This window comes from Dunckerocampus dactyliophorus, chromosome 15, assembly GCF_027744805.1.
Source record: "Dunckerocampus dactyliophorus isolate RoL2022-P2 chromosome 15, RoL_Ddac_1.1, whole genome shotgun sequence".
NCBI classification, from domain to species: Eukaryota; Metazoa; Chordata; class Actinopteri; order Syngnathiformes; family Syngnathidae; genus Dunckerocampus; species Dunckerocampus dactyliophorus.
The window spans coordinates 6,693,210-6,718,951 of NC_072833.1; the positions used below are offsets into that span (position 1 = coordinate 6,693,210).

Sequence of the window (25,742 nt, forward strand, 5' to 3'; positions counted from 1 at the left end):
GTATATTAAAAAGTATACAGTGGTCCCTCGTGGTTCAAACATCGCGCCCTCACTCTATCACGTTTTTTGTAAAAGTAATTAATTAATAATTGATTGCTGTTTTTGTGGTTGAATCTGGCCTATTATTAGTAAAAAAAAAATGCATATTTAAAATATTTGTACTTATTCTTGGCCTAATTTAAGCATTTTCGAGCATAAAAGTTGCTAAATGAAATGAAATGAAAATACTGACGTATACTAAGGAGAATAGCATCTTGTTCAATGACATGGTGACCTTGGATTAGCTACCCCACTGATGGACCACCTGGACTCTTGATATTGCACTAGCCTTAAGGCTGACATTCCTCTAAAGACTTGTATGGAATGATGTACAGGTGTCCCTCTGGAACAAAAACAAGACCAACATTGTGGCTTTATGTTGCAGAATACAGGAGATCCCCACTATTCGTGATGGTTACGTTCCAAAACCCACAGTGCACACAAACAAAAACAAAAAAAGTGCAGTGATGCAACATCATGTCTTGTCAAAGCATCTTTCTGCTAGAAAATGTTGAGTGAATTGACTTGTGAGACAGAGCGCCCTGTTGGATTTGTAGCTGCAGCACTCTTCTTCTCCTGCAGATAGCACCATGTATTTACTGCAAACAACCATTAAACTGTTCATCAGCTGATCAAAAGTTTAAGACCATGGCTCAAAAAACCCAAATCCCCCTAAAGTAGAAATAAAATGTTCAAAAAAGGACTCGGTTATGAGTACAGTAGCTGCACCCTTCTTCTTAATCACCAAAAATTGGTTTCGTCATTCATGATGCATGATGTTTCCAGGAGGCTGGTGGGAATGTTGCTGCAGGTGCCGAAGATGGCATCACGGAGGGCATCCACTGTCTGGAACTGATGACCCTCTTTGTAAACTTCCCTTGCCATCCATCCCATAAATATACAGTACACATACTGTGTGTACTGTATATGTGTACTGTATACATGTTTTTTTGTCTTCAAAATTTAAAAGCTGAGTAAATGAAATCTGTGAATGTGCAAGGGAGTGAATTCCGAATAGGCGGGGATCAACTTGTATTCAAAGAAAATGTTTAAACGCTCAGTGTGTGAGCACATAGGCGTGTTTAGTCATAGGCACTGTAATTAGACAAGGTTTATGTGCAGAGAATGAACAGCTGCACATTGTCAGAGGAGCCACACTTGAGTTGATCCACTATCCCCGAGCTAGTGGTGGGTGGCTCTGCAGGGGCCCACAACACATCATCATCACAAACCCTTTCAACAACGCAGAGACCCCCAACAGACACGCTCATTAGCAACCCATTATTTCTATCACGCAGCAGCTAAGTGGACACAACAGCAAATAAATGAAAATGATGCTTCCCGTCATTTGTGTTTATGATGTCAAGCTCTGAAATGTAGACTATTTTTGCACTTGATGTTTCAAACAATCGAGCATCACAATTTTTCTAGACATGTTTTTTCATAATAGAAGCCACACATGCTTAATTTGCAGTCGTGAAATAAGGCAACATGTTTGCCAAATTATTAATTCTATGGAAATGTTGTTATTATTAGGGATGTCCGATAAAGTGTCGACTGACAACAGTGACAGCGAGACCGTGCCGGCGCCTGTGCAAGCGGTGCGATCTGCGCCGGCACACCCACGCCCGTGGTTTCAACACATTGAAGCCCAGTTCAGACTGCGAGGAATAACACAGGAGGTCACAAAGTATTTCCACGTATTGGCACCGCTGGACGCCTCGATGACGGCAAGTAGTGGAGCCAACAGGCCTATATACAGCAGATTTTTAATTATTGGTTTTTATTATAGGGAAAAACACAATACCGATATTACATTTTTATGCCAATATTGGGCCGATAATACTGGTGGGACGATGGTATCGGACATCCCTAGTTATTATCTATGTAACTCACACATAAGCGAGCTTTTCTGTCCTGCAGAAACAGGTATTTGTGCATCTTCAAAAAGATATACAGTACTGTAGATTTTTCCTAGTCACCAAAAGCAGTGGGAGGGTATTTCACAGCCCAAGTGCACATATTTACAGATAGTAGTGATTTATTTGCATCAGTGGGTCTCTGCTAAAAGGGACTATGTTTGGTTGAGGGACACTCATTGTTGATGAGATCACCGAGGCTACGTGTAGCTTCTAATGTGACAAACAAGCTTCCTGTGTGTGTCCTTTTTGAAAAGAGCAACGATGATGCAGAGCTGTATGCGTCATGTGTGTAAAGAGAATAGACCCGCTGATGAGAGCGCAGTAAAGAGAAAAGGTGGATGGAGTCAGTAACCAAATAGCAGTGGGTGGTTAGTGAGCAGCTATTCACTGCTGATAACTTTTACAATACAGCAGATCCCATGCATACTTGCAATAGAGGGGAATTATCACCCATAATTGTTTTCAGTGACATTCCTGCTCCTGTGTAATATGATATAAGGTGAACATGTTCTTGCAGGAACTGTGACATAATGGCTGTGGCTTTAACAATGACCCTCTCACCATTTTTCACAATTTGTAGGATCGCAAGGAAAATACAAGAAGCCAAGCAAACTTATGGTCACCAAATGCTTGACCCAAAGTCCAGGTGAGTGTTTGTGCCAGTTGTATTAAATGGATGGCTGGGCATCCTGCAAACTCGATACCCCCATCTGCGGTTGCAGGCATCGAAGCAGGAATAGACCATACTGATTACCAAGGATTTGGGGGAATTAAAATGTTAAGACGTGGGTACTACAAAGTCGGCAACTCCGGGACAACGTCTTAGCTTTGTCAGCCAATCTCAGCTCCATTGTCGTGTTTTACAGCTGCACGTTGCTAAGCTGAAGGACATGAACTCCTTGTATTTTTTTACTTAGGTGTTTTTGGAGAGCTGATTTTGAAGCTTTACAGTCTTTGCTGTTGTGTGAAGCTTCTGTAAAACGTGTGCAGCAAAGCTCCTGCAGCTTACAGGGGGATCTCGGAATGATAATGACCCTTCTTTTTGTTTCCAAGGACACTAAGCGGGGATAATGAAGGTATTTAGGCTGAAAAAAAAACACTGTGTCTTTGCAAACAAAGTGAAGCGGAATTTATGTTAGTATAAAAATTCTGACAGAAAAGGTTTGGCAAGGTCATGATGACTCACACAGACAAATCAGTGAGATAAACATGCTCAAAAATGTGTCAGCTTTAAACGTACTTTATACAAGTTGCGATCTGAGTCATACATTGCACTCCAAAACAGTAGGGGGCAGACTTTCAGTAGGCGTCAAGTAATGCTACATTTAACGGAATAGTTTGGATTTTTTGACATGAAGTTGTGTGACATCCCCGTCCGCAGTGTAGTGGGGATGTCACACAACTTCATGTCAAAAAATCTGAACTATCCCTTGAACAATCTTAGAATAAAGTCCATGTATGTAAAACATCTGATCAAAAGAGACACAAATCTTGAAATACTGTATGTATCTCATAAAACCTTGCATACTATAAATGCTCTAGTTTTGGCTGTTTATTCACCAAAACAACAAAGAGGATGGGGAGTTCAATGGAAGCTGGCGATAATTTGAGGTTATTTCCGAAATTTGAAAACCCATTATATAGAACAACTTGATTTGGGTTGCACAGGAAAGTGGAAAGGAAAACATAACTCCCTTTGACCACATGGTCATTTAGTAACAAGTATGCTGCAGCAACAGAACCGATGTTGTAAATGCGGTCAGAAGCAAACTGTTCAGCCAGCATTAATATTGCTGATGAGTTCATTGCAAACAACAACAAGGACAGTGAAACACGCATGAGGTTCACACCAAGAGCTGAGTAGCACAACCAACATTTTAAAGCGCATGAAGAGGTAGATAAAGCTGTGGATGCTGGTCACTCATGATACTTAAAATGCAGCCATGGCCATCGTGTGGCGTTAATTAAAACTACATCAGGGGCTTGCTTAGAGCCATGGCTGTTCATGCCATTGTTTATTAACCTAGCGCTATTTCAAGACTCGGGCGATTGTTTGCTTTTGTAGACCACAATTGCATGGAATTTAATCATATATATACTTGTATATATTAATTAATGATCACACAGCCTACCTGACTTGCCCACCCCTGCACGGCCGAAGACACCAAGTTTCACCTCCGGACTTTTGGCCATGATTGTAATGCGCAGTGAGCCAGTCGGCAAGCTCAGAGGTCAACCGTCCATCCTCTTGTCCACACAGGAGGAAACAGCGTCTGTGGAGACACAAATTTGTCATTTATGGTGTGCAGTTTTTCTTTCATTCACACACACACACACACGCGCGCACGCACACACGCTCTCTCACACACACAGGGAAGCTACTGTAATCATTTCCCTTTTCTGCTGGCACACACATGGCCATACATGGTGGCCATGTACTCCTCTCTTTCTTTCTGCACGGGTCAATGTGACATCCTTGAGCTGTTCAAGACAGCTTTTATATCATCATGGATGAAAGTGACATGCTCTCCTGAAGTGTTGAGACTCATGTTCGACTCTCTGCAATGCACACTTGCTGCTCTTAAGTGCCTAAGTACATCTACTGTTAATTTATAGACAACTGTGCAGTACTGTGCAATGCATTCTTGAAACATGTCCAAGTGGACTGTGCGCACTGTGTGCAACCTGGAAGTGCACATGATGCAACAGCTCTTGTCTATTACTGGCAGCCAAATTAACTGGAGTGGGACTGTTCCCTAATATTAAATTGGAAGCTGCATGTGTCATCAACTTCATATGCAAAATACCTAATGGCTGACGCTGAGGAGAAAGGCTTTCTGAAACGCATGCTTTAAGCCACTGGTGTAGCATTGCTTGGTCAAACTGCAATTTGCAGTTATCCCATACTTATGATTGATTGATTTTTAAAACCTACTTTACACCTCACAGATATTGCTGCAGTCACTCAGAGCACATCTCCCACGCAGCAGCTACAGCAGCAGCAATGGGGAACACCACTGAGAGAGTCTCTCTGCCAACACAGTCATTCCTGGGTTTTGCCATTTTCAGTACCCACCCACTGCAACCATTTCCTGACCTGTACACTTACACACACTCTCATACACGTTGCACACTCACACATGGTGCAATTATCTATTAGTCACAGCTAAATGGCAGCTTTCAAATCGTAATTAACCAAGGGGAGAGAGTGCTAAATGCATAGTAACTGGTTAAAGATTGGTACTACAGGAAAAAGTATAGCATGCATTTGAAGCGCAGGTAAGAATTATAGCTCTGAAAGATTCATTTTATAGCTCAGAGAGAAAAAATGATGAGACCACCCTTGTTTCTTCAGTTTGTTGTTCATTTTAATGCCTGCTATAACTAAAGGTATATTTGTTTGGACAAATATAATGATGACAACAAAAATAGCTCATAAGATTTTGATTTAAGAGCTGATATCTGGCCGTTTCCATGATTTTCTTGATAATACCCAAGATCACTTAAATTCTTACATGGCTGCCAAAAAAATAAACTCTTAGTAGCTATTTTTGTTCATCATTATATTTGTCCAAACAAACGTCCAGTACCTTTAGTTGTATCAGGCATTAAAATGAACAAGAAACTGAAGAAACAAGGGTGGTCTTATCATTTTTTTTCCCATGACTGTATAACAAATTGATTGAAGGTCCCTTTAAAGGTATTAATCATTGTCCTTGGCTGTGTGGCTCGTAATCAGTGCTCCATTCATCTATTCAATGTCTGGCAAAGAATAAGATGATAAGACCCTCAATTAGCACACAGTATTCCAAAATAATGATAAGCCAATAATAGCATTGATTAGCCCAGGGGAGTCCAAAGTGCGGACCGAGGGCCATTTGCGGCCCACAGCTTGTTGTTTATTGGCTCGTGGCACATTGTAGAAATAAAATGAAACTCACAAATAGAGCAAAAAGGCAAAATGTACAGAGAAGAAGCTGAAATGTTGATAGTAATAACTACTAATAAAACAAAGCTTTGTCTCTAAACATATATAAAGTTTTTTTAGCCTTTTGAAAAAAATGTAAAAATACATACAAATATCCACATGGCCTCCCGCATCCTTTGATTTTCAGTATGCAGCCCTTGGTGGAAAAAGTTTGAACACACCTGAATTAGCCCTTGCCAGCCCTGGCTTTATTTTCATTCAAACATTTTCGTTAAACCTCATTTGTGCACACATTAGTGTCTATTTGTGTAATGTTGAATGTACCAGCACACGCATACTGTATTTCAATGGTAATTACAAAGAAACAACACCCGGTTATAATTTCATTGTCAGACTGCAGTCCAAAATTTACTTACTAAAGTGCTGTGGTTGCAAAACTTGCCTTTCAACTTAAAATTAATGACATTAGAGGTCACGTTACCAAAGTTAGTCTGCTTCCTTTTCACCCACGGGTGGAGCGCCTCCCTTTGGGGACTCGTAATTGTACTGTCAAAGTGAGCATATGTATTTTCCTTCAGCTGTGTACCCATTTGGCTTTTTGTGTCTCTTTTACCCTGAGAAACGAATCTGGGTGGTGCTGAGGTTGAGGAGATTACAGAGCGCAGTCCATGGGAGGAGACCTGCTGCAGAGCAGCACGCTATAGAAAGGCGGCAAACCACAGGCTTGTCATCAAAATATGCCCGCAGTAAACTAGTGCACCAGTAGTAAAACAGCACCAACTGTGTCATGCAAATACCAGCATTTCAACATCAGCATGATCACCTAAAAGAGTTTCCTTGCAAGGGTTCAAGTTGATTTATCACAGCAGTATCATATTGTAGTACTTTAATAACGCTGTTATTGTAGAACATTCCATGAGTCTAGTATAGTGCACGGGTCAGCTGAGGGTCCCAATAACATCTTGTTAACTTATCAAGCCTTCATTTCCTCCCGGAGATTACTTCAAGTCAGACATTGCTATCAAACACATCTAAATGATTGCAATGTCTAACATACTTTTGGCAAGAACATGCATGAGATGAGCAGAGTGACCCCAAAGCCCATTGAGATGTGGACTGTTATGCAACAGCCAGGGAAGCTTGTGAATGTCAATTATGTGCTGGGACCCAAGAACAGGAGGAGGGAGGAACTGCACATTGATGAAGACTGATCAAGAACATCTTAAAGTAACTGTGTGGCTACACTGGATTGTCACTGGGGTGGTTCTCTCAACTCCTCCTCACGGATAATTGGTCTTCTAGTGTATACTAGAACCTTGAAAAAAATACATGTAGCCTTGTTTCTCACAGTGTATTGTATCAGCGGCAACGTGGTGTAAATCAAACCAGATGAGAGTAATCATCACATTAGACACACTTCCTTATAGAAAAAAATGTATGAGGATTCTTTTCTCCTCGTGATTCCTTATGGGAGCCTGTGTGACATCTTTTTTTAAACCGGAAAAAGACTCACCAATTACGGCTGAAGGCAGAAATGATCTCCCCGAATAAGGAAGGTGATGAAGAAAATGTATAAAAGTTGCGTCTATCCTTCCTGATGTGGACACTGCACTGCTGGTTGGAAAGATGGATGGAGGACAGATGGAAGGAGGACGAGCAGCAGGTATAAATGACGCTCTCAAGCGAGCGGTCAGCCGTGATATAAGACGCGGAGTTCCCAACACTGCATGAGTGGGACCAGGGTAGCCCCGCATGCCGCTGCGTGGCCGCAAAACACTACAGACAGCGGCCTCTAGTGGTAGCAAGTTTCTGACACCATACGAGACACTATATCTACAATACACTCACTGCACACTCGGTACATAAAAAATATATATATACAGGTACAGTGCTCCAAATATAGCAATGTAATTACAGTGAAAAGTGCTTTATTTGTTTGTTTGTTTTTAAACTCGCAGAATAAGTTGTAGTATGTGCATCATTATAAGTACAGTTGTATTCGTTGATGGCGTCATTGCAGACATCCCTTTTGATTGGTCAGTTGTCTTCCAATGAGCTTGCGTGAATGCAAATTTTGATCCGGGGCTTTGCTGTTGGTGATTGGCAGGTGCCTCAAGTTGACATTACTGAAGCTTACCAACTTAACTCAGTGAATACGAAAAATAAATTAACAGAAGGAATGCTTGAATACAACATATGAAGAAAAGAAATGGGCAGTCGTGAAGGTAAAAGGGGCTCCATCGGAGAGGTGACGTGATAACTTTCACTTTCAGCTAACACACGTTCAGTCTGATTTAAGAGATGTACCAATTAACTAATGTGAATGATGAACACAAAATATGTCGAAAAAAATATATCGAATACCCAATTAATACTATAATCAAATATGTACAAATAGTAAACAGTAAAACTATGATAGCTTATTCACATCAACAGTACTATTTTCCACAACTGTTGTAGCATTTCGAGCCACAAGAGGTCAGAAATTCCCAGCTTTTGGGGCTGATAATAGCATTGCTTTAGTTTAGAGTTGGTCTGACTCTAATATATGAAATATTAGAATGTAATATATATTTATAATAAGTAATATTAGAGTAATAAAATATTGGTCTTAACTAATATTAAATAAGAACGATTTTATTATATTAATAGTTCTATACATGTGAACAGGAAATATGTTACATCCACACTGAGATTTGAACACCTCTATCAAACGTTTGCCTTATTATATCAGAAATATCGTTTCCTTTTATTTATTTTTCTTTTGTGTAGTTACGCAACAGTTTGTATTGGCAAAATAGTGTCAACTTTATCGTAATTGGTGTCATTTGTTGTCAAGAGTGTTTCGTCTAAAATCAAGCATGTTATTATTATAATGCAACTTATTAATTATTGTTACTTATTAATTATAATGCAATAATGCAACACATGACCAAGTGAGCAGACGAATTGTTGACGCTTAAGTTTTAGGTTTAAGTAGGTCAAAAAGCAAATGCCTGTTAGATGGCGAGCCCCCTCCCTCCCACTAGAGACACTTCTCCTCTGTGGTTGCGTGCCCTGCGCTTTTACGTACAACTCCATCGCAACAGGCTGAGAGCCATGCAAGCTGTCCGGGTATGAACGTCTGTTTACCATCAATGAAAGAGGATGTTGCTGCTGCTGTCTGCTCTCATCAGTCTTCTCTGGCCGGAAGCAAGTCGCTGTTTGGTGGCAGGTGTAAACTTCACCGTGGAAGGAGACATCCGCCACTTGGTCTCCACACCTAATGCTGTTTACATAGCAGCAGCAGAGAGGCTGTATCAGCTGAACCGTGACCTGAGTCTGGTCCAGACTGTGAACCAGAGAGGGGTCCTCAGAGGTAAAAGTGATTCTGCACAGTTTTTGAGAGTCGCAGAGAAGGAGAAATGGAATGCAACGTTCAGCGTGAACGTACTGCTGCCCTTTGTGGTGAATGGAACTCTCATCAGCTGCGGTGTGACGGACAATGAATGCGGCTACTGTGAGCTGCTGGCCTTGGCCAATATCTCCACGGTGCTCTACAGGGAGCACATCCAGGTGGGGCCCTCAAGGCGCACGAGTGCATCCGTGGCCTTCCTGGTGTCTGTGGCCAGCCGTGGCTTTTACATTCTGACCGCCATAGAGCAAAGCAAAGACAAGACCTCACAGAGCATGTGCCCCTCTTTTTCTGAGACGGTGTACCTCCATGACACCCTTCACAACCAGGATAAGAAAGCAAGTAACCAAGGAGGCATCTTCTCCTTCTCTGGTGATGGCTCCAACCCACTCTTTAAAAGCAACGGGGAGGCAGACTTTGTGGATGGATTCCAGATTGATTCTATCATCTATCTTTTTGCCAATGTGCCTTCGTCCAGAGCCAGGGGTAACAAAGTTCGCCTCATATGGCTCCAGGCCAAAACAAAGAAAATCGATACCATGAAGTCGTTACGTGGGGCATCCCTCATCGTTCCTGGGAGGAAAGACAGCAGACTTGTAGCCTCCTCGGTGGTGTTGGCCCAGGCCCATTCCCCACTCTGGGTCGGTGTGTTCAGTGTGGACGGAGAGCCGAGCAACACCGAGCTGGTTCTGTTTGATATCACCCCTGATCTCAACATAGTAGCAGATAAAGATCAAGACTTCTGCAGCGCTGTTACCTGCAGCGAGAAACATCCTCAGGTTGGTTTATCACCTGGTTTATCGCCTTTCAGACGTCTGATCATTTTTGTCAGATATGGTGACGAGGTGTGTTGGATTTGCATGTTTAATGCCAGTGTTTGTGCTTCCCAGCCCAAAGTGCTGCAGCCTCAAAAGGTGCTCTTCAGGCAGACCTCCATGACGTCTGTACTGGCTGTGAAACAAGGCACATGGATGGTCATCTTTATTGGAACAGGGGATGGCCAGCTCATTAAGGTGGGACCCACAAAAACTGAAAGTCAAGTAGTAGCGTGAAAATTGCGTCCATGCAAACAAAGGCATGTGCTATGGGTGATCCTGTGGTCATGCCTAATTGATGCACCATTTTTCACGCTTTCTGCATCTTACTTTTTTAACCTGGCATGAGATTGTAATTGCATTATTGCTGTTCTTCTTTGTTAACAAGAAAAATGGTCATAATGTCGCATGCTTGCCTATTAAGTAGGAAGTAAAGCGGGGACAAGGGTCACTAAGGGGCAAAAATGAAGTAGTACTGGGTCTAAGAAAAGTTTTGTTGTTTCATCACGGTTTGTCACACTTCCTCTTTCTGTCGTCCTTCGGCTACAGCCCAAACTACACTTTTTTAAAAACCAATAATATAAGAACCACCACCGGCTAGCACAAGTTACCATGCCAACTCCACACAGAAATGCCCAACGGAGAATCGAACACAGGTCTTCCCGCTCTCCAGACTGTGACTGTGCGGCCAACATGCTAATCACTAGATCACATTAAGAAATGTGTTTTTTTTTTTTCTCTCTTAAGAGTCTTTAAAAATTACAAATAACCCTGTCAAACTTTTTTACGAAATTCTCAAATTCTACACTTAAAACACAATAAGTGCATACTTTTGATGCTTCTCTTGTACCCACGAAGCTCACTGGCCATACCGGCAGCCATTTCGGGAAGAAAGTCTTCTGTTTTACAAACCCCAACAAAGCGCATATCACTTGAAAGCCCGGGATGTCCTCTCCACAGCACAATAGGTTTATTCTTGTAAAGTGCTTTGCATTTGAGATCAGGCTGAGAAACACTTGTCCCTTACAGAGAACAAAATGCATTGCTGGGTCTCAGGAGGCTAAAAGGCACCAAGGCGACATCCCATTAACAGTAATAAATCCAACAGTTTATCACAGGCTTCTTCACGAACACTAATGGCGGTGGTCATTAGCTTGGTTATCTCTGAGAGGCAACTCCACCCCAGCAGAATCACCGCAAGTGTTGACAGAGATGTCATTTTGTGAAGCAGAGCTTTTATTTATGGTTGGCCATTTTTGTCTGACTTAATAAGTGTACAGAGATAGTACAGGAATTGTTCATGTCTTGCCAGACTTCAGGCAGGTCATCATGAATCATCTTCCATGTTTGCTTCTTGTTTTCAGCTACACGTGGACAAAAACCATCACACCGCTTGTCCCACGGTGCTTTACTGGACTGATGACGACAGGAAAGTATTTCCCAGAATGCACCTGGATGAGGTGGATCATAAACATTTGTATGTGGCCTTTGGGAACACGGTATGTGTTTAAGCTAGTGTCTATACACATGCATGTCGCAAACAACGTTGTTCACGGTTTTTGTGTTGCAGGTGCAGCGTGTGCTTGTGTCAAAGTGCCACACACACAAAACGCTGCGGGACTGCTGGTCAGCGCAGGATCCAAGCTGTGTGTGGTGCGGCGCCAAAAACAGGTTGGACACGTCCTGGCATCTTTTTTCACTCCGAAACATGGTGACGATGGTGGCATTTTCCCTTGTCAGTTGCACATTTAAGGATGAATGCCAAAACTCCAACTGGTTGTCCCTTGTTGATGAGTACCAGCCAAAGATGATTTCCTACAGCGTTGAAAAGCTAAGTGGTGGTCAGGTACGAGCTATAGCAACATGTATTGAAGGTGCCCTGTTATGGAAAATCCACTCTTTAATGAGGATCTAGCAGTGACATGTGTCCTTAGAGTCTGTTGAATGGACATTATGCCGCCTCTGACCTGGTCCTAGCTAGTTGAGTCTGCCTTGTGTATATACCCACACTTCAGAGGACAGCTTTGTGACATAGCAGGCTTCACTACACATCTTAAAATACAGCCTGGAGCTCTGACATACTATAGTCAGCTACAGACATGGGAGCTGTAAGTTTTTGATTTTTCTTTTTCTTCAGCAAATAGGCTAACCTAGCATGATGTTGCTGTTCAAATGTGACTGTAATGTTAGCACTGAAGCTCACATAGCTAAGCTAGTGTTGCTAATGTTTCTGTTCTCCTCTCCTACTCTTTAATGTTACGTTTTCGTGATATGTGGCATCTGTTACGTTGGGCAAGTGTAGAGTTATAGTGTATTTGTAAAAAGTGGATCAAGTGCATAATAGCACTTCTTGGAGCCACACTCTTTCAGAGACAACACAGCTCGGACTTACTATAAGCACACAAACAACATGGAAGCTTTTAAAGTGTACTGTAGCTGTTGTCCATTTGCCTTTTGTAACACTCCTATCCTGCCTTTCTCAGATCAAGCTAAACGTTCAAACAAACGTGGCTGTGGAACAAAATGCAAGCTCCATCTTTTCCTGTCATTTCTCTGGAACTTCTGGCGAGCTTTGCAGCAGGGACGGCCTTCCCCCTAAGTTCCCAGAGTGCAGCTGCACCCTTTCAAATGGCACACTACCCAGCAAAGGTCAGCGACTTACCAAATAACCCTCTATCTAAACAACCTGACAAACAACTGTGGTTGTGTGTTCTGCACATTAGTTATCTCCCTGTGTCACATCATATTTACAGGTATGAGCATTGCAGTGAAAGTCAGACTGGCGTCAATGAGGTTTTCGCAATCATTAAAGATAATGACGTGCTCTGACATCAGGGGGTCGCCTACTGCTGCTCTGTGAGAACAAATGTCACATTAATATAAGAATGTACTTGTCTTGAATTTGTGTTATCAAGCTAATTCTTAAAATACTGATAGCGCTAAACCCCCCTCCTGATTCCCCTACCTACCGATATCCAGTGTGCAATACCCAAGTGCCTTACCATCCATTCATTTGCACTATTTGTAGTTTTTTATCATTGTACTTGACATGCACTGCTAACTTTAATATTAAAACCACCTCAACCATTTGCATTTATACTGTATATATATTTCTGATTTCAACTGTCATATTTTATAGTGTATAATTACATATCCATTTGCACTGCAATATTTATCAATCATTATACATCTTATAGTCTATTTTCCTATTTTAGCGTGTTCTTTTACAGCTACAAAGAGCTGCGTAACTGTATTTCACTGTTAATATTGTTCAACAATTTTAATTGCAAATTTTTTTGAATGAACTAAAAATATCTTTTGTTTTGTTGTTAGGTGCCAACGATGTATTGAGGTTGGATGTGCTTGGAGTAAAAACGTCTGTTCCTGGGCTACTGCAGGAGTTATGAATGTAAAGATGGACATTTTCATTTTGTCACCGATAAACTACATCAGTTTAAAACGAGGCTTGAAAACATCTCAGTCAATTGAAAGTGTTGAGCAGCAAAGCTGATCTGCAAACAGTCTGAAGGGCTGCTGTTAGCTCTGCAGTTCTAAAGTAGTCATACGTAGAGTGAGAGATTTTTTGCACATGTCTTCCAACAGGACCGTGTTTGCCAAACAATACAGTCAGGAATGAACCTTTCGGTAAGTGGACTGTTTGAACATTATTTGTCTAAAGTACAGTGGAAGACACAAAGACATCTGAACCGTCTATATGTTCTTTATGGGGTTTTTTATGGTTAGAAGCCAGAGATCTCCTCCATCACTCCCAGCATTGTGTCTTTCTACGGCCACAACAACGCTGTTATGTCTGGCTATAACCTCAGCCATGTGATCAGAGTGAGGATCCAGACGAACATGGACTGCACGCCACGGGAGTGAGTGTTCCAGGGCCACAGCTCTATTCATTGTCCACATTGTGTTTTGTTTGAACCTGCTGTAAATGTGCAGTTTCATCTGTGACCAAGATAAATGGTCAACAGGCTACAACATTACCACTATTAAGAACCATAATCATATCAAGATATTTTAATATACCACCACAAACACTCCAAAAATAAACAAATACCTCTCTGATGTGACATGTGTTCCGCTTCCAAAATGTTGACGTCGGAATGAGACCTCCTGACTTGTAGTCTCGCATTCCCATCTCAGGTCTCCAGTGTGGTTCAACACGGGCATGAGCTTGATGTTCCACATTCCCGCCAATGAAGGCAAGGGAACAGGCCGTCTGTGCGCTGTCCTCCCAGATGGTAGTTGCCATGGGAACAGCACAGTCACCTACATGTCCTCCCCGTCGTGCATCGCAGTCACGCCAAGCAGTACCTGGAACAGGTAAGAGTAGATTTGTGCGTGTGAATACCAGGCAGACGACAGTCTTTGCTTAATACATTATTCCTGCTGCGTAAGTGCTGCAGATATTGTTTCTGTGGCTTCAGCGGCGGTTTTTGTCAGTTTCTTGAAATATGCTTAAGAAATTGTCATTTACAAGAATGCTTTTCTCGTCATTTTAAATGTCAAACATTTTAAGATGAACACGCAATATGGAGCATGTGCAAGATAGCAGGGATATTATCAAAGGTGGTGTAAGGCAGGGGTGTCCAAACCTTTTCCACCGAGGGCCGCATACAGAAAAATGAATGGATGCAGGGGCCCATTGTTAATATTTGTATATATTGTTTACATTTTGTAAAAAGGCTAAAAAAACAACAACTTCATGTATATTTAAAAGCAAAGCTTTGTGTTATATTAGTATCAACATTTCAGCTTTTTCTCTTTACATTGTGCCTCTATTTTGTCTGTTTAATTTTATTTCTACAATGTGACACAGACCAATAAAAAACTAACTTGTGGGCAGCAAATGCCCCTGGGCCGCACTTTGGACACCCCTGGCATAATGTGTTTCTCGGTGTAACAAGAAAAACGTCACGGCAGTCGAAGTGCCATACAGCATGTTTGAGTACAGAACGAAATAAATGCTGTATATGACACAGGATGATGAAAATAACAAACTAGATGGCAGGTTTGCCTCGTAAATGCATCAGATAACTGCGCTATTTTAGGCAACAGTGTAAGTGAGGGGCTGTTTTAGGTGTTCTGGTTTGCAAGTCATATTCACACGTCGCATGTCTTTCACCATCACAAGTTCCCTTTTGCGTTGCAACATCTGAAAGTGCCACTTCTGCACTGCTTAGTTTCAATGCGCCTTAAAATCAAGCACGCATGCAGACAGACCACAAATAGCAGTATAAATGTTGGTATGCCGTACTCTTTTATCAAGGTCATGCTGTATGCAATCAGTTTTTGTTTTTGCGATTTTAGCACTGAATTGTGACACATCCTTTAAGATGGAACATAATGTGCTCAGAGCCAAGGAACCAAGATCATTGTTGCACACCCATCTGCTCATTTGTGGAGCTACAAATCTCCTAAAGCAGGGGTCGGGAACCTTTTTGGCCAAGAGAGCCATGAAAGCCACATATTTTTAAATGCATTTCCGTGAGAGCCATATCATATTTTTTAACACCAACCAAATGTGTGCATATTTAAGGAAGACTAACAATTTTAGAATATAATAAGTCTCTGAATGTATTCTTTGTAATAATGTTGTTATGTTGAAGCTGACCAATAATAAATAAATTACTTTTTACCATTAATGCGACTTCTGGTGCTGCATGGTTTTGCGCCCTTTTTCATCAAAAGGGTTGTCTCTGCACAATTAGCTAGCTGACTATAAGATTAAAGGAGGGACGACCCCAATAATAATCAAGTTTTAGTGTCTGACATGGAAAACATGGGAAAGACAGCTGGCATTGCACTAGAAAAAAATGGATGCATATTTTGCGTGTTATTTTTAACACTGTGATTTCTGTCACGTTTTACTTGAAAATGTCAGGAAAACAAATTAAAATAAACACATTTTATGGTGTTAAGAAATGTCTGAGAGCCAGATGCAGTCATCAAAAAAGCCACATCTGGCTCCCGAGCCGTAGGTTCCCTACCCCTGTCCTAAAGCGTTGTGAAATATGATTCATTTGATGCTGTTCTGTATTTTGTAGTGGAAAGAGGAAAATCACGCTCATAGGGTCCAACCTTGAGGTTGTGGACGCTGTCTTGCACAGTCACACCCAGCAGGAAGTCAGCCTCTTCACAAACAGAAGCTCTCAAGTGAGCCAAGCACACAAACACACACACATTGTTGCATTAGTCATAATACACTTTGGAATGTGCCATGTCGAATTACACCGCGTCATGCTCTGGTGCCTGAATGCAGCATGTTTAAATGATATTTTATGCCATATGACATCTTAATGTCATGATGTTCATGCTGTTTTTCATACTTCCATCAACACTGAATTCTTAACTCAGCCTTGGTGTTACAGCCAAAAAATCACATGACTCGAACACTTAAAAAGGAGAATAACATTTCTGTCACAAGATGACTTCAGTGCGCAGCCCAGTGATGCTGTATACCTACAGTGCTAACATGAGCGCCACCTACAGTATATGCATTGACTTGGTTGGCTTGTCAATTTGTTGTGATTTACCTCAGTGACTTAAAGGTATATTCTATTTCAAAACTGTACTGAAAGCCATGCAATTATTTCTTACTGCTACTATGGAAATGCCTGTTAAGGCTACACCATCTTACACAGATCATGTACACCAGTGGTCCACAACCTTTTTGGACCCACGGCCGACTCGTGTTCCCACAAATCTCGACCGGGGTGGTGGTGGTGGGGGTCGTATAGGAACAACATCAAACAAAAAGCACAAAGTGAACACAGACCCACCATCCACCACTATAAGCTTGGAGTTTGTTTTTCAGAGAGAAGATTATAGCGCCGCTGCTTGACGTGTGTGCTAACAGTCAGTGTGCTAGCATGAATTAACATGAAGCTGTGCACACAACAAATATACACGTTAGCACTCAATAACATCATCAAACTTTACCTTGATGCATTCCCACTGAGTATCAGCATTTGGGAGCAAATATGAAGTGAAAAAAAACCCGATAAAAATACAGTATAGTTGACAATCTGTGCAGAGTGGGAGAAGGCTAGCGCACGTACAATGGTGCGTTCAAGGACTGTCAAACAAAGTGGGACACTCGCAACAAAAACTTCAAACTATTATTATTTTTTGAATAAAATAATGGCCCATATTTCCAAAATTGATATGCATTTACTTAAAATTGTATTTAGTTATTTACAAAAGTTTTTTTTTTATCATTGCAATTGAAAGGTTTCCTCAACCCAGTTCGGCCCCGCCCACAGACCGGTACTGGGCCCCGGCCCGGTGGTTGGGGACCCCTGATGTACACCATATGATCTGTATATTAGTATATTACTAATGTGTTTTTGTTTGAATTTCAGAATCTCACTTACCATACACCTGCAGCTCAAAGCACTCAGAGGGTTTTTACCAGTATTCTATCTTTAAAAGTCGCCAATGAGTCGTTGCGCTGCTCCCAGTCCATCACCTACTATCCAGACCCTCAGTTTACAAGCTTCACCTCCAGGAGGACTGGGGAAGGTGTCCGCTTTACTATACAGGTAGCGCTCACTTTTCAACATACAGTGCGCCAATAAAACACACATTTGTAAACATTTGACCTTCCAGAAAGCGGCAGATAACCTGGAGATGAGCATAGAAGATGTGTCAGCATTGGGCGTGTATGAGGGAAAAGACTACCACTGCATCATGAAGAACAAAGAAACAAGCAACCAAACTGACTTTTTCATCTGTGAAATCCAAAGCGCGCCTGATGCTAACTTTAGGCAATTGAAGGTAGGTCCATCAGGTAGAAAGCTTACTAGTACGAGTCACATGAGCGCTGTGAGTGTTTTCCACACAGGTTATCTATGGAGATAAAACAGTACTGCTGCAGAATACATCACATCTGTTAACTCTGATGCTGCTCGTCCTTCTGCTCATACCCTGCATTATACTTGGTTAGTGGTGCCAAATCTCAGTTTCCATGAGTAAATTATGTATATAAGTATAAACAGTGGATCTTTTTTTCCGGCCTGTCAGTGGTGGTGATGGTGTACCGACACCAGCAGCGGCAGCTAACTGTGAAGATGAATAAACGAATGGAAAACCTGGAGCTTGACATCCGCAATGATATCAGACAAGGTGTATCACACTTTTTCACCTGCAGTATATTGTTGAATTTGAAGTATATATTCCTTTCAGCATGATCAAGCATTTATATACTGGTGGCTGTATTGACCACTGACCACACAGCCATTAGCACACACATTCATTTAGGCAGTAAAAGCAGTTTGGATCTATCTACCTGGTACCTACATACAGTACACATACAGTGCCAGTCAAAAGCTTACTTTATGCAAAGGTGTCTCCAATGCTGGTACTGTATGCACGCACATACTCAACTGTCACTCACTCAACAGGGTTTGTAGATCTGCAGACCGAAAAGGCTGACCTGATGGAAAATGTCGGCACTATTCCTTTCCTTGACTACAAGCATTTTGCATCCAGAATCTTTTTTCCTGAGGTAAACTGAAGCTGGCAACATGCAACAAGTCATGATTATGTCATGAAATACATTTTGCTTTCCTCCAGTTTCCTCCAGACCAAAACTCCCGAACCACAGCCTTAGCATACAACAGACGCTGAGTTCTGATGCTAATCTGAATATAATGGTGGTGAATGAAGCAGTCATCAAACTGTTGTGCAGCTAAGAAATATGGTTAATAAAATATGATTTAGCTGGTGTTGAAAATAAGACCTAAATGATCCATCTTAAAAATATTTTTCCAAAGACAGGTCTTGGAAAAAGAGGAATAATTTTACGTATATTTGGGTTAGTATGGTATTGAGAAAAATCTTATAGTCATGTTTTTTTGTTTTTTTTAGAATGAAGCTTTGATGGCATCGTGTATGGCAGACGTGGGTCAGGTAAGGATGGACGCTGACTATTGACGTTGGTGAAGTCTGCACTGTGACTCACTCTATCCGACTGCGGATCAGGTCTCTGTGAAGGTACATCTGGACGAGTGTTGCCACGGCTTGTCCAGGCTGATCCAGGACCCGCACTTCCTTAGGTCCATGGTGCATGCGGTGGAGGAGCAGAAGAGTTTCACCATTAAAGACAAGTTAGTAGTCTCTTCTTTGCTGGGTTCAAACACTCCTTTGAACTCCTCTTCTTCATTCACGCTTCTCCAGGTGTGCGTTGGCGTCCCTACTGACCGTGGCGCTCCACAGCAACTTGTCGTATCTAACAGAAGTGATGGAGGCGCTGCTGAAAGATTTGATGCAGAAAAATAACAACACTCAGCCCAAAATGCTGTTGCGGCGCACCGAGTGCACAGTGGAGAAACTACTTACTAACTGGATGTCCATCTGCCTCTATGGCTTCTTGAGGGTGTGGTGCTGTCTTTACGTACATCTTCTACATGTTTTTGTTGTGGTGGTAGGTTTCAGTGACATACTGTAGCTGTACAGAGGAGATATGTATTTTAATATTGGGTTATCTTATTTAGTAGATTTAGAGAGGCAAAATATTATATCTATACACACTTGTCTTCTACACCACTTTATTTTTTCAGTTTCTTGTTCATTGTAATGCCTGGTACAACTAAAGGTACATTTGTTTGGACAAATGTAATGATGATAACAAATCTAGCTCATAAGAGTTGAATTTAAGAGCTGAAACCAATTCCATGGTTTTCTTGATCATAACCAAAATCACCCAAGTTCTTACATCAGTATTTATGGCAATATACTGCCAAAAATGTAACTCTTATGAGCTGTTTTTGGTGTCATCATTATACTTGTCCAAACAAATGTACCTTTAGTTGTACCTGGCATTAAAATGAACAAGAAACTCAAGAAACAAGGGTGTTCTAATCATTTTTTCCAAGACTATATATATATATATATATATATATATATATATATATATATATATATATATATATATACACGTCTCAGGGTATTCGCAGGCTCTTAAAAAGTCTAAAATCCAATCATTTCAATTGAAGGCCTTAAAATGTCTAAAAATTCTCTTGAAATCTCATGTAAATGTCTTAAGTACGATTTGGAAAGGCCTTTGAAATGCATTGTTACTTTTATTTAAAACAAATGCATAAACTCCAGTTTTGCTTTCATATATTTGGATTTTTGAGGACGCTACCACATAACTACCGTACTAAACAGAACTAAAGTACCTGTGCAGCCCCGTCAGAATCGATCAAGCACAACACACCGAGGGCCTCCGATTTTCCTTCATTTCCTTCATGTCTTTTGTGGGGTTTTTTGCAATTAGAGATGTGAAAAGGCACTGAAATTAATATTATTATTATTCATTATGGTCTTTAAAAACAGTCTTTACATTCTGTTTGTCTCAGTTACAAAAAAAATAAAACCATAAAAGTTCCGTACTCTTCATATCCTTTCTAAGGGGCTAAAGTTACAAAATCAGCAGGGGACCAAATACTTATTTTTCCCACTGTACATGCAGTATATTTTTCATACTCTCAAGTCCCCCCAGAGTGCCTTCAAGTACCCCCAGGGGTTCTGGTACCCGCATTTGAGAACCAGTGGTTTGAGCATGTAAGCATGCTAAAATAGTTTTTATGAAACGGTGTACAAGTAAATGTGGATTTGTGAATGCGTGATAAGTGGGAACCCTCATTAGAGTTATTCGTGTTAGTCATTGCCGCCAAATAAAAGTAAGGAAGTGCGTTGCTTCAGTTAACTGTCCATTTCACACTTCAGCTTTCAGTCTCGATTGAACTGGCCCGAGGTTGTGCCACTTCTTGAACCAATTCCTCTTTTGCGAGCCGAGTCACGTCTCCGTTTGACACGTCCTTGTTTGTGTCTTTGGACAGGAGAGTGTTGGCCAGCACTTGTTCCTGCTGGTGAGCGCCCTCACGCAGCAGATCGCCAGAGGACCGGTGGACTGTGTGACGGAGAAAGCGCTGTACACGCTCAGTGAGGACTGGCTACTGTGGCAGGCTCAGGACTTCAGCTCACTGGTACAAACCCTTTCTCTTGGGGCTGCGGCACACAAAACGTTTGTCCACCGAGCACAATCTCAACCGTGTCTCCACAAATAATGACTCCATCTTGGCTTGGGAATAATGCTCATGAATTGATTTTATAAATAACTATATGGTATATAGTGCATTATAATAAGACATTTACTTGAAAATATGTATGTATTCATATATAAAATGGACAGAGCAGGTAATAGCCAAGCATCTGTGCTGGCAACCAACTCATTCAATCCCAGACATTCGTCAAAATTCAACCCCTTCAGTACCGGCCATTTTAGACAACTTCGACTGATTTTTCCAGGCATAGAGCATATCGTGTTGTATGGATATGTAAACATGGAACCTACCAAAAGAAAGATTCGACTCTCGTCTTTCATGAGAAAAAAAACTTTGTTTCTACCTTTTTCCGTTCTTTGGCAATCAGCAGTAGAACATAGGTAAGTTTGGGGAACTGGGTGAGCGTATGCATGTGTAAAATGTCCCTACAGTGCCTAACCTTCTGCACGCTACACTCCTCCACGCTCTCGCACTTCTTCCTTGCTGTAGAGCATGTTAATACATGCAAAAGATCCATGCAGAGCTCTTATCAAATGCACTTCTGCCACCTTGTAGCCGTGTTTGTGGATGAATACGTCTTTGGAAGCAAGCTTCCGGGTTTAAAAAATCATATAAATACGTCTCTGATATTGAATGAGTTAAAAAGCCGCCCGGTACGTGTGCTTAACTCTTTATTGTAGAAGCTATACTACATGAGCAAGCTCTGTAGATGTGCAAGATCTCTATCAAAAATCCTGTTTTCACAAAAGTAAGACACTTGCAGTTTGTTTTTGTTTCTAATAATATAGTCTAGCTTAGTATAGGAAACACAGTGCACTTGTATGCCGCTGCTGCAACTAAAGTAATAAAGTCGTTTCATATCTGTACAGGTCGTACATGATGATTTTTTTTTAAGAGTCCTTATTGAGTTCTGTTGTGCTGTGCAGGCCACCTCAACGGCGTAATCTAATCTAAGGAAACAGCTCAGTTTGCTGACTTCCACCCAACACAGGCTCCGTCTTAACCACAAGTCTCCAAAACGAGAACAAGATTGACTGATTTGTCAAAGCTGCTGTGAAAACACGTCACGTAAAAGAGGCGTTTGCTCGTGTTGTCTGCAGAGGCTGAGGGTGTTGTTTGCGGTGGGCAGCGACGGGGGCGTCAGCGAGCCTCTGGAGGTCATCGCCCTCAGCTGTGACACAGTGGAGCAGGTCAAGGAGAAAATCCTAACCACCTTTAAGGCCAAGTTTGGTTTCCCTTATAGCAGCCGTCAAAGGAGTGTTTGTCTTGGTAAGAGTCACTGCTGCATGCCATGTGACATCTGTACAAAAAGCACATCATATTTCTCAATGCAGAGTTAGACACGGATGGATCCTTCATTGCTCTGGAGGAGGTGGATGCAAGCTCCCAAGTTATCGGGGAGGTGACCATGCTCAACACACTCAAGCACTACAAGGTGACAATTTACAATCATTCTTGTCATTGATAAGTGTCTTCTGTGGAACAATGTCATTAGGGCATCCATTCTCAAACTGTGTTGTTTTGGGGCGTTTTTTGGAACCAGCCTCTGCTTGCTTTAAATTCGTCAACAGACTTACTCATTGAAGGCGATTTCTGTATTAGATCCTTGCTATCTCCCGCTAGCACACCAGCAACAGCTTCTGAACACTTTCTATGGTGTGTGGTCTCTGTTTTGTTAACACCGTTACTCCTTTTGCAACAGTAGCTCGCTTGATTACGTTGTTATTCTTCAAGATGGCTTCCAGTACATCCTGCCGAGATGGGATCTTTGTGGTGACTTCTTTCTTGAACTCTATAGTGGTCTTCTCTCTCTTTGGAATGTTGCTTTTATTTGCAACCTTCTTTGGATTCTTAGCTGCTTATTTAGAGTTTGTCGCACTTGATGAAAAAAATGCACAGACAGGAGTCATCAACGCCGAGGATCCGTTGTTTGTCCGGAAGCCTTGCATGTATGTAACCAAGTATCGCAAGATATCGTCTTGGGGCATGATCCAAGACGGCTGCATAAACATACCAAGCACAAATACAACAGTTTATTACATGCACCATATCATATTGCATGCAAACCAAGGCAAAATTTTAGCAAAAATTTTGGCTGTTAACAAAAAAATGTGCTAACCGGGGCGGATGTAAACCAAGGTACCACTGCGCTATTGTGGCGGTACTTGGTGTGAAAGCTTTGAGAAGCACTGTTGTAGTTGTTTCCTAAAAGAGTCCTTGTCCAATAATCGATTAGAATAACCCCTCAGGATCCGAGCAAGAACTAAAACTAGAGCACAGATACTCTAATTTGTCCAGCTTGAAAATGTGAGGTGACAGGCAACACTGCTCCACCACTGAATGAAAGCTTCTTCTTGTTTTTGTATGCAGGTTCCAGATGGAGCGACAATCAAAGTGCTTTCAAAACCACCTTCTCACAGCCCCCAGCAGAGTGTGAAAGGTAAGCTCAGAGGAAATATCACCATCTGGATGACAAAACACCTTTTCAGCGTCACCAAAACATCTCCAAATGGTCCAAAATGGACATAAATTGTTCATTTGTTCCTTCCAGACGATCAGGACTTCTCAGGGAAATACTTCCATTTGGTAAGAGGCTGCTTGTGAAGTGCATCATCTCCTTTTTTGTCATGACGTGACAAGTGTAGCATTTTTTGTCCTGCAGATTGATCCCGATGTGGATGAGGACCAAACAAAGAGCCCAGAGAGGAAGAAGTTAAAGCTGAAGGAAGTGCACCTCACTAAGCTGCTCTCAACAAAGGTACCACAGCAAACACCAAGTATGCCATAGCTGTCTTAAACCCAGGTAAACAGGAAGTCACACATGCGCGTTTGTGTCTGTCTCTAAAGGTGGCAGTGCATTCATTTGTAGAGAACCTGTTCCAGTCTATCTGGGGGATGCCTCACTGCAGAGCCCCACAGGCCGTCAAATACTTCTTCGACTTCCTGGACTCTCAAGCAGACAACATGAAGATCCCCGATCCAGATGTGCGGCACATTTGGAAGACGAACAGGTGTGGATGATTGTTTTATTATTGGGAGCAGGCCATGGCTGCGGAACCGTTCAACAAGTGCGGTTTGGTTCAATTGCAGTCTGCCTCTGCGCTTCTGGGTGAACATCCTGAAAAATCCCCACTTTGTGTTCGACATGGACAAAAGTCCACACTTAGACGGCTGCCTGTCCGTCATCGCTCAGGCCTTCATGGACTCCTTCTCCCTCAGCGAGACGCAGCTGGGGAAGGTAACGTGCCACAAACCTCCAAGCTACAACATTAGGTCCATGCTGACACGTTCATTTTTGTATATCTTAATGGTTTGGAGTGCATGAGAAAGTGTAAAGGAAAATGTAGCTTTGTCTGACAACTTAGCAATTTATTATCAAGTATATTAAGCAGTGACAGAACCAATGTTGTAATAACAGCAAGCAGCAAACTGCTCAGCCAGCGTTAATACAGTAGTCATGCTGTGCTTGTTACTATAACAAGTGTAACACACATGAATTTAACTACAACAGCTGAGTAGTGCAACCAAACATTTTAAAGTGCATGCAGAGGTACATTGGGACTGACCAATCATGATATTTCAAATCCAGCTACTTCCATCTTGTTGAGTTAACTTTAAAAAAAAAGTACATCTGGAGGTTGTCTACAGCCACAGTTGTTAATGCCAATGTTTCTAATTAGAGACACATGGTGTTATTTGCTTTCGTAGACTCAGTGGTTAACTGAAAAGAGGCGTCAATTTACACATTTACGGCATTTAAATATTTCTTTCCTACAGCACACACCAACCAACAAGCTGCTGTACGGCAAAGACATTCCCGAGTTTAAGCAGGAAGTCAAGGCTTACTACCGGCAGATCCGAGAGCAGCCACCAATCACACACTCCGACTTCCACAGCTTCCTGCACGAGGAGTCAAAGGTGGCGTTTTAACACAGTCAGTGGCTTCAATTGTTTGCACCACTTGAAGTAAACAAATAGGAATGTTTGTTTCAGAAGCATGAAAATGAGTTCAATGAAGCCGCGGCCCTCAAGGAGCTCTACAAGATTATTCAGAGATACTTCTCAGAGGTCTGTTCATTTCTCATCTCATGCAATCGGTGTCTCATCAGACCAGAAACCACGGTGTGTAAATCAGCTTGCAACGTTCTGCAGCATTTATCTCCGTTACTTCTGGTACAGAAGAAAAGACCTCACTCATCAGTGACAAATGTTCACCCATTTATGTAGAAACGCCATTTCAACCCATTTGAAAAGAGTGTGACAGTGGGATTTCTGAATGCATGCCTGCCTGACACCATGAACCGCACTTTTACAGATCACGGAAAAACTGGAGCAGAATGGCGCTCCTGCTGAGCTCAAGGAGCAATTACATCAAGTCAAGAAGACGTTTGATGGACTGAAGAGCTGCTCCTGGAGTTGACCCACCTCTGACACAAACAACCACCAAGTTGTACTGTACATCGTTTTAGCATATTTAAAAACACATCTTCTTAAAGGTACACAATACATTGCAATGCAACAATAAATACATCTTTAATTTTTATACTTCGATGCTCTTGT

At 41.8% G+C, this 25,742-nt stretch overlaps 2 protein-coding genes across 6 annotated transcripts in view; one reads left to right on the top strand and one right to left on the bottom strand.

Moving 5' to 3' along the window:
• The window catches only part of rerg (RAS-like, estrogen-regulated, growth inhibitor), a 39,617-nt gene extending 20,299 nt beyond the window's left edge, over positions 1-19,318 (bottom strand). Inside the window, exons 1-3 of one of the 3 annotated variants that reach the window (XM_054800863.1) lie at positions 19,076-19,318; positions 14,168-14,424; positions 4,094-4,234 (exon numbers count right to left, since the gene is read on the bottom strand). In XM_054800863.1, coding sequence (XP_054656838.1) covers positions 4,094-4,154 — 61 coding nt within the window. In that variant the 5' untranslated portion in view covers positions 4,155-4,234; positions 14,168-14,424; positions 19,076-19,318. Of the gene's footprint in view, positions 1-4,093; positions 4,235-7,402; positions 7,598-14,167; positions 14,425-16,191; positions 16,668-19,075 lie in introns of those variants that run through there. The other 2 variants (XM_054800862.1, XM_054800861.1) reach the window with 2 other exon arrangements.
• plxnc1 (plexin C1) lies at positions 7,972-25,723 on the top strand. Of its 3 annotated transcripts, XM_054800840.1 has the most exons (31): positions 7,972-10,062; positions 10,174-10,296; positions 11,463-11,597; positions 11,669-11,769; positions 11,839-11,944; positions 12,582-12,747; positions 12,852-12,954; positions 13,432-13,507; positions 13,702-13,743; positions 13,843-13,976; positions 14,254-14,433; positions 16,158-16,266; positions 17,475-17,654; positions 17,722-17,889; positions 17,957-18,053; positions 18,136-18,237; positions 18,516-18,619; positions 18,982-19,023; positions 19,096-19,220; positions 19,291-19,489; positions 20,958-21,104; positions 22,283-22,451; positions 22,517-22,617; positions 23,553-23,622; positions 23,734-23,768; positions 23,845-23,940; positions 24,030-24,193; positions 24,273-24,420; positions 24,960-25,100; positions 25,176-25,250; positions 25,498-25,723. In XM_054800840.1, exons 1-31 carry the CDS (start codon positions 9,037-9,039, stop codon positions 25,600-25,602), a joined length of 4,569 nt encoding a protein of 1,522 aa, XP_054656815.1. In that variant the 5' UTR covers positions 7,972-9,036; the 3' UTR covers positions 25,603-25,723. The 3 variants fall into 3 exon arrangements, with proteins under 3 accessions (XP_054656815.1, XP_054656812.1, XP_054656814.1); XM_054800837.1 differs by having other exon boundaries at positions 11,669-11,944; XM_054800839.1 differs by having other exon boundaries at positions 11,669-11,944; positions 25,179-25,250.
• Positions 25,724-25,742: the final 19 nt, after the last annotated feature.